A 13,248-nucleotide genomic window follows, 5' to 3' on the forward strand; every position below is an offset into this window, starting at 1 on the left:
AGACAAAAAAATTCAAACTCACATAAGGAACTGACTCCAAAGTGTCTGTGTTGACGATTATCGGGGCAGGGCTGGCCTGTGAGAAAGACAGAGAGAGAAGGTGGAGATTAGAGGGAAACTTAGGTTTAAGTGATGGAGAGACGCCTGGGCCCACCACTGTCCTACTTTCCATAAATGTATCCAGGGGACAAGTGTGTGGATCTCTGTATCATCAACAATTTAACAGACTTTCATTTGCTGAATGGCACCAGAAATACCCCCCGCTCATACACAGCACCCTGATACAGTTATAATAGCTCAGTAGGATTAACAACAGAGAGGGATGAGTACGTGAGTAGTAAATGAGTGGATGTAGTAAGTTTCTGTAGAGTACATATTCAGCCCATTTGCCAAAAATATGTTGGCATTGTACATCACTGTAAACAAATAGATGGTGGATAGCGTGTCACTAAGGCAAAATGCCTACCAAGCTGTTAACCACACCCTTGTAGAAAGGTACATTTTCAGCTTATCCACTACATAATAACATGCAATGTGACATATTTGCAAAAACAATGGCAACATTTATTCTGGCGATTGGGTTGAGATATGCCTCACTGGTAGCAAATATGCCCAAAAATCATGATTACAGAATTTATGACTCGTACAGGACAGCAGCTTGTGTTGAAATGTACCATGAATGCCAGGGAAACGTAAATTTCCGCATTTTAACGACACCAATTGCAACACTGTCAGAACCTATTCAACTAACAGCTTTCAAGTTCAAGATGACTTTCCTCTGCACCTGTTATGGCTCTGCAGCACTGCTCTCTTGTCTGTATTGTATATTGGAAATTTGATCTCCAGGTAATAATATTGCAGTCATAAATTGTGCAGGATGAGATGAAGCCAATGTCATACAGTGCAGGCAAAATGCTTTCTCCTGATGGCCTGTAGAAAATGAGCAGATGGTTAAAGGCAGGACTCCCAAGAGAGGAACTCTGATTTTCGGGCTACAGCATGAAAGCTGTGACCGAACATCTGATCACCAGTTCAGCTTACACTATGTTAACAATGAGCCTGATGTATGTGACCAACCTGTTTCATTACCAGGGCGTTAAATACGTGTCTGTTTATGACACACAGCTTAAACACACTGTAACATGTAATTAATGTTGTGAAACGGTCGTGGTTAACGTAACAGAACTACTTGGTTAGGTTTTGAGAAAACATCATGTCGCATCATGTACCTTTGATACGTAATAAAAACATAATTTGACGTAAATACGTCCCAACTGATGTCAGTGTGTGATGACTGTACATGAATTACATATCATTACATATAAACAACATTGACTTGTGGTTTTAAAGGAGACACAACCTGCAGTCTCCTGGGTGAAAGTCCTGTTTTGTCTGACTCATCCACCTACACGGATTTTCTCGTTCTTTATACCACATCAGCTACTCTAAGCGTCAAGTATTATGGCGGATGGGTTGACACTTAAGACCCTAAAGCGTGCCGGAGGGTGTGATAAAGCATCTGTATTTGATGATCTGGTATTGAGAATGGGCCGATGGGATTGACTTCAGAAGATGATGCTCAAGGTTGCATTCTGAGATTCTTTTGAAATTTGTCCTTTGATTTTGTCTCCACGAGATGAATAGAGCTCAAACAAACAAAGACAGCAACAAAAGAAATGGCTAATCATTCTCCTGTAAATAATTGGAATAAAAAAGAATGCAATGCATATGAAGCAGTATAATATTATTGTGTGCACAACATGAGAGCACCACCTAACTGAAAACCTATGAATCTATAACAGTTCTCACAAATTGTAGGCTGGACACATATTTTACATGTGGCTTCATCCTGAGCTACATAGATTTATGCACTGCTATTGTATGGAGTCATAGTACCGTACAGACTGTATGCCTGCTGTGCAGCTGACTGACATGATGCTGTGAAAGGCGAGACAGTTTGCTTGGTCATCAGTGCAGTGACAGCACATGTCATCAGCAAGAGACTCAGCCTGTCCAGTCATGTCTCCATCACAACAAGACTACTGGTTCCATGACTCCACTATACTCTGGGACCGAGTTCTTGCAGATATTACTTGCAGATCAACCTTTTGGTGAGTAAACTTAAATCAATGCAAGGCATGAACATTTTTTGCCTTGCTTCAGTTAGTGAATATTTTCTGGTAAAAAGAATTTCCTCAGGACAAACAGGAAGTGATTTTTCTTCCATTCATTTATAGTATCAACCCTTGATTGATAAATGAGGTCTAATTAATCAGCCATGCGTATGCACAGTACTGTGCTCAAACCATGTGTATGCTCATTTCAACGCTCAGAAGCCAATTTATCAGTTTCTTCTTGTGCTTGAGAATATTTGTACATCAAGATAGATAAACATAGTAGCTCTGCTGTAAACCATGTAAGCATGATTAATGGTTAATGGATTCTGAAGAAATGCATTTGTGCTGTTTCTTTTTTTTTTTAATTAGGTTATAAATTCCCTCAGTGTAACTTTTGCCATTAAAGTTCTGGTGTGTAGGACTTACTGACATCTAGTGGTGAGGCTGTACAGTGCAACCAACTGAAACTTCTCGCATGTGCCAAGCATGTACATGAACTACTGTGGCGAACTTGAAATGCGAAACGAGACAATTTAGAGCCAGTGTTTGATTTGTCCCTTCTGGACTACTGTGGAAACAACATAGCAGACTTTGTGGAAGAGGACCCACTTTGTATGTCGATATAAAGGGCTCATTCTAAAGTAACAAAAACACAACAATTCTTAGTTTCAGGTGATTATACACAAATGAAAACATACTTATTATTATATTATATTCTCTTTTTGCCAATATATCCCCAGAAATTTTACACACTGAACCTATCATGCTTATATTTCTGCATCACTGCGCACTGGCGGATCTTATAATGATATTCAGTAGTAATTATTCTGCACTAATAGTTAACTGTTATGTGTTAGTATCATTTCTTTTATCTAATTAAACTAAGTCAAATTTATTTTCTATTATAGTGAAACTGTTAAAAAGTGCATAAGCAAATGCAAATGAAAACAAAACCTCTTAATTACATTTTTATATTTTCTTAATTTCTTCTCCCCTATCACAAATGGTCTTAAGCACAGTATACACTGTGCGATTTTTGGCTGTCCCAGACGAAAGATGATCAGGGTTAATGAAAATGGACAGTGGTCATAGCACCATGAGAGAGGTTCGAGGATGGCCATTGTCACAGTCTTGCGATCAAAGACAGCCTGGGATAAAACTCTGACAGTGTCAGAAACTTGGGATGACCATCTCACAGTGTGAATGCTGTCACAACCTACATCTACTAACCAACCAATGGAAATGCAGCATGAAATGATGCACTGATGCTAAACCCAAACAAACAGACAGATAGCAGCTCGCCCTGAAGGAAACTCGGGTTAAATAAATGTTGAGTTGTGGCAGCAGAAGCCTTGCCTGTATGATGTGTCCTCCAGCTCTTAAAGGAGGACAAAGCATGGAAGGAAATAGCAGAGGAGCTGCAGCTGCCAGGTGAGCAACCCAGCAGCTAGCAAACAGCCACACTGCAGTATAAAGTGCCCACAAAACTTCAGGTTGTTAACTGATGTAACCCTCTATGCTGTGCTTCACAGTTGGAGAAGTATTAACCTGTGCAGCATCCTTGCGGGAAGTTATTGCATTGTACATCATAGTCTGCGATTCAGTAGGTGCTGTCATCGTACAGTCTGTATACATCAAACTGGCTGCCATATCCAAGTTTATTAGATCCATGCCACAGTGTAGCTTACACTAAAGTTATAATATTGCTAAAACCTCACAGTCTGTAGGAGGCTTTATGCGTGAGGTGTAGGTGAAATTGTGTGTGTGTGTTTGTCTCTGCTTTGTCTGTGCATTTTTTTAGGGAGCATGTGTGTTTAGCAACGATGGGAGGCAGACATATGGCTTTCCTCAGTAGGGTCCCTTTTATGGAGTGTATTTATTTTACTTTATGTATGTTTTGTTTTTTATGTTACCCTCTATACTGGCCCCTTGATGCACCTCTGACCAAATGAATTTCCCCATTTGGAAAACACAACTCCATTCTGTTTTACTTGAAACAGAAGAGGAATAGATTAATTCATTTTTGTCATCAATAATAATCCATGGACAGACATATACACACACTGGATGTGCTTTGACTGACAGCAGATCTGTCAATAAAAAGCACTTACCATAAAAGGTGCTGACAAAACCAATAACTACCATGAAAAGTTTTACTAAGGAAGGGATTACCAGCGTCTCTGACAAGAATGATCACACACAAGTTTAATTATCACAACTTATCATCATTTTCAAATCAAATGAATAATGCAGTATCCCTACCACTAAAATACTTTTGTCAACATGTTTTCACGCCTGGTCTGATACCCAAGTGTGCTCAAATCAGTGTATCAGTAACTTTGCATATAGTGAAGACAAATTAGTAAGAGTCTGAATATCTGACATAATTAATCACTTTTTAGTAGACGTGAAAGAAGACAGCATGAACTCTTTGATTGTCCCTCTGTGATGTTTTTTTTTCTGGTTTGTTAAAGGTCTGCTGTCGCCCCAGTTAACTTTCTGCTCTGTTCGCCACCCCACGAAAACAACAAAAACATCATCATGTTAAGATTAAAATTGAAAATCTCATTACTGAATTAAAACTGCCTTATTTCTCTCCAGCACAGCAAATTTAAAACATTAAACCTGCCTAAAACTCTATAATATTGAGAATTCAGCACAGATTTAATTCAGTAATTGTATCCAACTTTTACATTCAATTATAGAGTCTAAATTTCACAGTGTCCCCCCAGGTCATTAACATGCAGCACAGTTTAATCCTGAAGCACTCACGTTCATGTAAATTATCAGATTACTCCGGCTCATTCAGAAAAGAGAGTCTGAATTGTGTGTGACTGTGAACACCACAGAGACATACAGTCACACAGAGACTGACTGACTCAGTGAATTCAACAATAAGAAAGATTACAGTTGGCCGGCCCTGCAGGACTGCACAGCCAGAGTGTGATTGAAGGAAAATGGTGTTTTGTGAGAGGAATGATGAGAGGGATTAAGACGCATCTGCTTGCCGTGCACGAACACTAATCATATGAATGAATTCACAGCTCCTCTCAGAGACAGCGGACAGCACATCACAAATTAACTCAATGTACTCTTTTTACTATCCTTTAATGCCAACATTAAAAGTACTCTCCCATAACATACATTTATTATAGACACACTACTTCTTTGTAATGCGGGTAGTGTTCAAAAAGGACGTATACTTTCTCTCTCAGACAGAAACAGCTACATGCAGCAGACAGAAGCAGAGGAAGAAACAAAGAGACTCTTGTACGGTAAATCTTCTTCTATTATGCTGGAGAGCAGGAAGCTCAAATAGTCCAATTGTAGGTCAGGAGGATTTGTCATTAATCTTAGTCTTGTCACTGAATGCTTTCTGTTGACCTCTGCCTGTCGGTTCGCCAGCAGTCGTGCAGGTCAACAGTGTGGAAAGGCATGCTAGCATTGCAACTTGTACCGCAGCAGAATATTAAGGGTGGCCTTTAATATTTTACACCATAGTTCAGGAAAAAACAAACCCCATTCATCTGATGTCTCAACAATAAACTGAAAAGCTGCTAAAAATATATACAGTAATTACTTAAACGCTGCATAAACGTTCACTTCCTTGCACTGCTGTGCCCTACAGTATCCAATATCAGCTACCATGGATCCCACTGCCACTCTGAATCCACATGTATGCACACACAGACCCCCGAGAGCTAATGGCCACTCAACTGTGCACTTAAATGGCATGCTTAACTGCACTTAGGCTCATTTCTCCTCTTGTTCATGCTTCCTAACATCACCACGTGATCAACTGCCTCCAACAACACATTAAGCCAGCCGCATGGCAACATTGTGCATGATATATTAAGACGCTCTCACAGAGCTATAAACTATACCAGTGATAATATCACAGTCCAACAATATTCTATGAAAATAAGAACAGTCACAGCTAAATGCTATATTATACCTACAGACTGAATGCAGAGTGTCCTATTAATCAGGGCAAATCTCTGATGGTTTCATGGCTAACTTCTTATGAATATCATCCGGCAAACACTCAAATAAAACATGTGGACTAATTTCTATTTCAACCAATCAAGTACCAGCTGCCAAAATGCGGTGTTTTTCTGTCATGTTGTAAAGTTTCACTCTGATGCTGTGCCGAAGATATCCAGAACAACACATTCATCAGCTGAGACATAACACAGCACTTACCGGATGATGAGGAAGGTGTAAAACTCTTACTGCTACTGTGAAAACTGTCATCAAACTGCAGAAACCAGCCATGCCCTATCACATACTTAAGATGTTACAGAGTGAGCTGCTTGTATTTCTTCAGTCGAGTCTTGTGCTCTTGTTGAGGTTTGCTCAATAATTCAGCAGCAACACTATGTATAGTGGCTCATGAAAACAGGGGAGTGTATCAATAATTCACTGACATCTCATGTAAAAATAGTCAACAACACAATGCGAGATGTGCATGCTTCAAAAGGAGGGTTAGAGTAAGGTGACAGATAAGCTCAGCTCGAGGAGTGAAGCAACCTAAAATGTGACTGAAACAAAGTTCTAACTGGAAGGTCATCTCTTCAAATTTCTGGCCAGCAAAGATAATAGTAACGGCTTCCTCAGGGTCTAATTGGCAATAATGAATCATCATTTATCTCTTCAAGTGAAGCAGAGGAAAGTAATAATGAAGGACAAGCAATTTTGGCATTAGAGACAGACATTAACAAGACAAATGAGACCAGGTTCAATCCAGTCTCAAAAAGGGATCCTGACATTAAACTTCCAAATTTGACATTTCCATTTAAAACATGCCTTTACAATTTACCACTACAGGCTGTCTATCTCCTGCTGTCCATACAGGGTCCCTGGTTTCCAGCATAAAGTCATTGTCCAGCTCTCCACATTTCGAAGGCAGTGCAATAACTACAGAACAGGTAATGCCCCCCCTGCAATCTCTCTGCCTTGCCTCTCCCTCAGCTCCATGATGGATGGCCTCCCATTTCCTCCCACTGGCCTTGCCTGAGGTAATTTCGCTCGTGCTATGGTTGCACAAACACTATACACATCTCAGCAATTAAATGTGCAATTATGATTCACTTTTGCACTACATCAGCTTTATATATGTGTAATTCCTAAAGGATAACACTTACTTATCAGTCATTAAGCCCTGATCACTCTCCAATTTCATCACATCTGTAAATACAGCCCCACTCTGCTCTGCTAATAACAGTCGGCCTAAAAAGAAACCAAAGTTTTTGAGTTTTTGAGACATTTATACACAGTCACAGCCAATGTCTTTCTCAAACACTTAAAAGGATCTGGAAAGCTAATAAAGAGTAAAACACTGTCCTTTGTATAATTACATAAAACACATACAGTAGTGTCAATAATGAGGAAAGTTCTGCACCTTGAGGCTTAACTGAGAGAATATTCAGACTCACGTCCACACAGTTAGAGATGGACACTTTCATTATGACTGCCATTAGAGCTGCTGCCTTCCCTTTGATTACGTCTTTGTTGCTGTTGATGCCACCCAGAGCTGGTTTGGACCAATTTTATTATTATCATTGCAGTTATATCTGTATCAGCGTATATGTCAGCAGATAAGTGAGACTATTTTACATATTACAGAAATGTCAAAGATATATTTGAGGTGGTTATGGCACAGTGTCTCCATATAGGACATAGTGTCCACTGATGCTTATTTCTGAACTATTACATGTCCTGCTCACTACATAGATTGGTTCTGCTGCTTAAAAACAATATAAGAGATCCTAATCAAAACTGAATGGGTTTATATAAAATATACCTGCTATATATTTTTTAAACTCCTTTAAACTATAAAATATCTATATTACTACTGGCCTCTAAATCCAATATCAGTCGGGCAGTAATGTTAACTTCCAAAATCTTCTTTCATTCATTCCCAAAATTTGTTTTGCATTGATAAGCTACGAACCAGTGGCTGCACATGCCTAGAACTGCCACTGGAAAAGATTCCATGCGACTCTTTTAAAAGTTTATTTGACAGGGACCACATTAGTGTCCTCCAATGCTGGAATTTCTAACTTCGATACAATGCCTTGAAAAACATCAATATTTGATACAACTTTCTTTTTTGATAACACAGGGAAAAATGAACATTGAGGGCATAAAATTTAAAATTGTTATTCAAAGATAAATATAAGAAGGCTATAACGTGAAAACAACAATTTTTCCTTCCTTGGCTAATAGCAGAGAACAGCAGAGTGACTGTAGCAAACATTAACAATATGGGAAAGTGAGAAAGCACAGCTGGTGCTGGTGTATCAACAATACGGAAAATGAGTGCAAATGTCTCAAATGTTCAGAATTGACATGCATCGAAAAATCAATATTTTTGACAACACTAGACCACTTACAATTAACATAAATTACGATACCTGAAATCTGATGCATTATACTGGGACATAGCTAAAAGCTAATTTTCATTCTCAGTCCCCGAGCAAGTGAAGAAACATTCAATACAACCAATATAACAAAAAATATACAATACACACAAGAGCTATAAAATGTTGATCGCTATGTACAAAGTCACAGGATACTTATCGTATTAACTGCTTAGCTAGCTGGTGATTGCATTTTTGATTCTCTTTTAAACACCTTTGTAGTACCGCAGAGAGAGGATAAGAATCTGGGGAAGTTTTAACATGAAGGGAGAAGGAGTTCCACTGTTTTATGGCCTTAAAGGAGAAGGCTAAAATTTTGTGAACCTTGAAGGGATGACACAGATGTGAGTGATTTTATTAACTAGTTGTGCATCAGAGAAAATTATGATTTTTTTCTCGGCTTAACAAATTAAATGAAAAAACTATACTATAGTGCTGGTGTTGTGGCCTCTTGTCTAAATTTGTAGAGTTTTCTCACAGATGGAGTAAAGGGGCCTCTGGGTGGTTGCGCTGGCCTAGGACCAGAAAGCGGTGCAACTGACCAGGTGAGCGAAGATCATGGTGTGCAGAAATATCGGAGCAGCTTCTAGGGAAAGTTAATGTCAGATGTGTCTTAAGTTTGCAATGCTATTCTAAACAAGTCACTCACTCACTGTTGTCGATATGCAGTGTAGCCAAACAGAAAAGTATTAATCAGTTCTGATTTAATAAGCTTGTTCCTTTAATAACATATTTCAAGAAGAAAGCCTGGCAAATGATACAATATACAATCATTAAATGGCTATTGGCAAAACATCACATAATGAATTTTTTTCCACAGCGTTTGAGAATCCTGCATCTCTGTCTCGTCAACAAATAATTCTGCAGTGGCAATCAGATGCAAATTGCCAGCTTGGTTCATTACTCTGATTTTTGATCAGATGAACACATGGCAGGCCTGACTGACATGGAAATCAATCCCATCAGTGCCACCAAATTTCCCAGATTGTTTCCATATTTGGAAACTACTGAATGCGTGCATAATAAACATCCGTGTGCTTTGATTTTCAGATGCTTTTCCTCTTTAGCCGTGCAGTTTCTTAGTTTGGCATACAGTGCATTGTTGCCAAGACTGTTGACATTGCAAGTTTTTTTATTGCAGGTTTTGTGACTGATGCACCCACAATTCAGCCCCTGACCTCTTTGAAAGCTAACATATGCTGCTAATTGGAATTCCAAACGACATTTGAAATGGTTGTCTGCGTTGTTTCATTTGGAAACACAACTTAGTTACAGTACACTAACATCTTTTGTCATGCGGCGTTTTTATTCTTTTGTCCAAACACTTGACTTTTCTTGACTAAATGATGTGAAACAAATGGTCAACTCAGAATAAAAAGCAAACTTTGAAGTGTCTGCCACAAAAGCAAACCATAGTTCAGTCACAGTGAACTGAGGTGAAAGCTCTCAAAACTTTTGTCGATACACTCCTTTAAGTCACCAGTTCTGTGGGACAACACAAACAGCACTATACACTAAAGCTCTTAAAAGTGATTTCTGGATGTGATTTGACATGCAGCAATTATACAGATGCCTAGCTTGGAAGCTAAAGGGAGTAAAAATACAAGACTGTCATTGGGGTTATCAAGCCAATAAAACAGGTCTATAGCTTCTTAACAAGCCTGAACAGGAACGTCTGACATCTTCCAGACTACCCCTCAACAGGAAACCACCACACAACTAACCTCATTTCTCCTCTGTGATTAGACTGAGGTATGAAGCCTCAAATTAAACTTTACACTATGTGTAAATCATGTTGATATAATTGCCAGACAAAAAAGAAAAGCACTCAGGTTTTCCACAAGAGAAAAACCCCATAAACTGCAGTTTGTGACAGTCCAATCATATATGTTGTCTTTCAGTGTAAGACATTTTGAGTTTATATGTAATAAAATATGCTATCTTACCAAACTGCCATTATTATACTGCAATAATGTAAGTCAATACTGCCACTGACAAAGTGATGTGTTAGTCCAACATTTGTTTCCTTCATTAAAAAGTGCAACTGAGTTCTCCTCTGACATAATCAACATTAATTCTATCTGAAACTAAAAAAAGCCACAAAATCTGTCCAACAGCTTGCTCGTCTTCACCAACACATCTGCTGAGAACAGCTTTGACAGTAACACAATTTTACCTGATAGTGCTCCTGCCAGCTCTGGGCGCAGCCACACTCAGGGGGCCACAGGTCACAACTCCCCCCCTTGGCTCTTACTGCCGCCAAGCGGCTGGGGCTCCTGGAGGACATGTTGTCCAAATGCCAGGCAGCCATCCGGCCCCCCCTTCTGGGAAGGGTGGCACCGCCAGGGACAGATCCGTAATAGTACCGCTGGCTTGGATGCTGATGATGGTGACTGTTGGGGTGCTGATGATGCCAGCTGAAGGAACATGGCACCTCCCCACAGTCCCCCCTTCCATCCAGGTCCGCAAAGCAACTCTGCTGTTTGCTCAGGTAAGCAGTCATGCTGCCGCCACGCAACACTAACCTCCGCTCACTTCAATACTTTGTCTTCTGCTTCTTTTTGTTCCTCTTCTGTAGCTTTACTGGTACAGTCATCAAACACAAGACACGCTCCTGCCTGATGTATGAGCTGCTCGCTCTGGCAAAATGAATGATGAATGAACCGACTGGCTGGCTGGCTGCTGTAGCTGTACGGGCTACATAGGGTGTGTGTGTGTGTGTGTGTGTGTGTGTGTGTGTGAGAGACTGTGTGTGTCAGAGCTTCTGGAGTGGAAGAACGATAAATGAGAGAGAGAGAGGGAGAAAGGGGAGGGAGGATAAGGCAAAAGAGAGATAGAGATACTCGATGAAAGTGAAATGGAGTGAGAGGGAGGGGGGAGCTGAGTGAGGGCACAATGGGGTGAAGGGGGGGGGCGGGGGGAGATGAATAAGAGAATGATGGGAAGAGGAGAGGCAGATAAGAAGAGCAGGAGATAGAGAGAGAGTTGTCTGTGCGTTGGCTGCCAGCCCTCTGTCAATAAATGACTCAACTGGCAGTGCTACTTGACAGCATCCGCACCTCCAGAAACAATTCATGGTTGGTGCTGTTGCGACATGGAGGCAACAGGAGTTTTAACTACAAATCCCTAGGCTGCTACTGTGGGCATGGCTGCAGAAGAAGAGTCAAAGACAAGAAGAAGAAGAAGAGGAAGAAGAGGATTTTCCTTGGGAATTCAAGTGTCCTGGGAAACAAAGCTCTGTGACACCAGTTTTTATACTAACAATAGACCAATGACAATGTAAAATGTGAAAGGTGTTTTTGAGTGATGAATCCACAGAGAATTATCACACAGCTCTGAAGTGTACTTCAGATCTACTGCCTTTTTTTAGCCTCTTTTAGCTCACTGTTTTGTTTTCCAGCCTGCAGAATCAGCTCTCACCAGCTCAACTTCCTGCAGCAGCACAGAGCTGTTTTCACTAAAAAAGCTCTGACAAAGTATACACAACCTACTCAACACTCTACAGCAGACAGACAGATATGTATCTATAAAATTTGTACGTAAAAAACCAGATATAACAAGGATGATTGTTGAACTACTTTCATCAGGTGGACACAAACATGACTCCAAATAGAGTGCTGCAGGGATGACGTGTATTTGTAGGCCAGCCCGGAGGTTAGTACTGCCCCTCGACAAAAAGTCAATGGGATTTTACCATTGGATTTTAAATTACTGTGGAAAATAAGCTCTGTGGCAAACGACAATGTATGATACTTACATGTTTTGTTCAGCAAGATAATCTTAACTAATTAACATGACTTTTATGATTTTTGAAGCATTAATGAAATCACCAGAAGTAAAAAGCTAACGTTAGGCTATAAACAAACTCAGGCTTTCCCGCACATCCTGTGGCAATCCGCCCTAATAACAACATCTGCCGCTACATACTGATTTTGTATTTTTGGAGCTGGACTCTTCATTAGAAGCCCTATTGATATGTATTTACTGTTCGGTTACTCATTGCACCACACTCTTTGAGAGCAGAATGTAGTCTGGACACAGATGGAGCAGCAGAATGTCAGACGCAGTGAAAGTGAAACTTAACCATTTATTGCACTAGGTCTAACAGTTTGCATTCACTCGCCTCTGCGGTAGCTGCTCCTCTCATCCATCAATCTGATTTGATCAGCTCTGATCAGATTAACTGATCAATTATCCACTCCATGACTTAAGTTACTGCTGAGGGAAAAAAAAAAACTCATGAAGAGTTCTGCCTGCACTGCATTCATGGACTGGGAAAACCTCAGAATTTAGGAGAGGGGACAAAAAATAATACAGAGGGACAGACAGACACACAAGAAAAAAAAACAGAAAGGCAGAAAGTTTGCTAACAACATAGCTTCTAAGTTTGGGAAACACTGGAACTACACCATTGTTGCATGACTTCAAGTTTGCCACCACAACAAGGCTGTAAAGCCAAGTTTGTTGTAATGTAGTCTCATTTAGCCACTTTTTTGGTGACTGCCTTTTTTAAAGACACTTAAAAGCTTCAAAATTTACTAGCGGGGTATGTACTGGCACAGCAACAGACAAACGTTAAAATCCTTTAAGCTTGTGTTAACCACAGACCTTATCTCAGGCATCTAACCAAAAACCCAATGACTTCGAGACGGGAGAACTGGAAGTGCTAAAGTGCTAGCTCATTATTCCTGCAGCACTCCATGAATGAT

General features: G+C 40.1%; 1 protein-coding gene across 21 annotated transcripts in view; it reads right to left on the minus strand.

The window, feature by feature from the left end:
* The window catches only part of dlg2 (discs, large homolog 2 (Drosophila)), a 256,794-nt gene that overhangs the window by 62,260 nt on the left and 181,286 nt on the right, over positions 1-13,248 (minus strand). For 20 of the 21 annotated variants that reach the window (XM_049592539.1, XM_049592547.1, XM_049592558.1 and 17 more), the window contains one exon: positions 23-76. In XM_049592539.1, coding sequence (XP_049448496.1) covers positions 23-76 — 54 coding nt within the window. Of the gene's footprint in view, positions 1-22; positions 77-10,715; positions 10,848-13,248 lie in introns of those variants that run through there. The other variant, XM_049592553.1, reaches the window with a different exon arrangement.

This window comes from Epinephelus fuscoguttatus, linkage group LG12 (assembly GCF_011397635.1).
Source record: "Epinephelus fuscoguttatus linkage group LG12, E.fuscoguttatus.final_Chr_v1".
NCBI lineage: Eukaryota > Metazoa > Chordata > Actinopteri > Perciformes > Serranidae > Epinephelus > Epinephelus fuscoguttatus.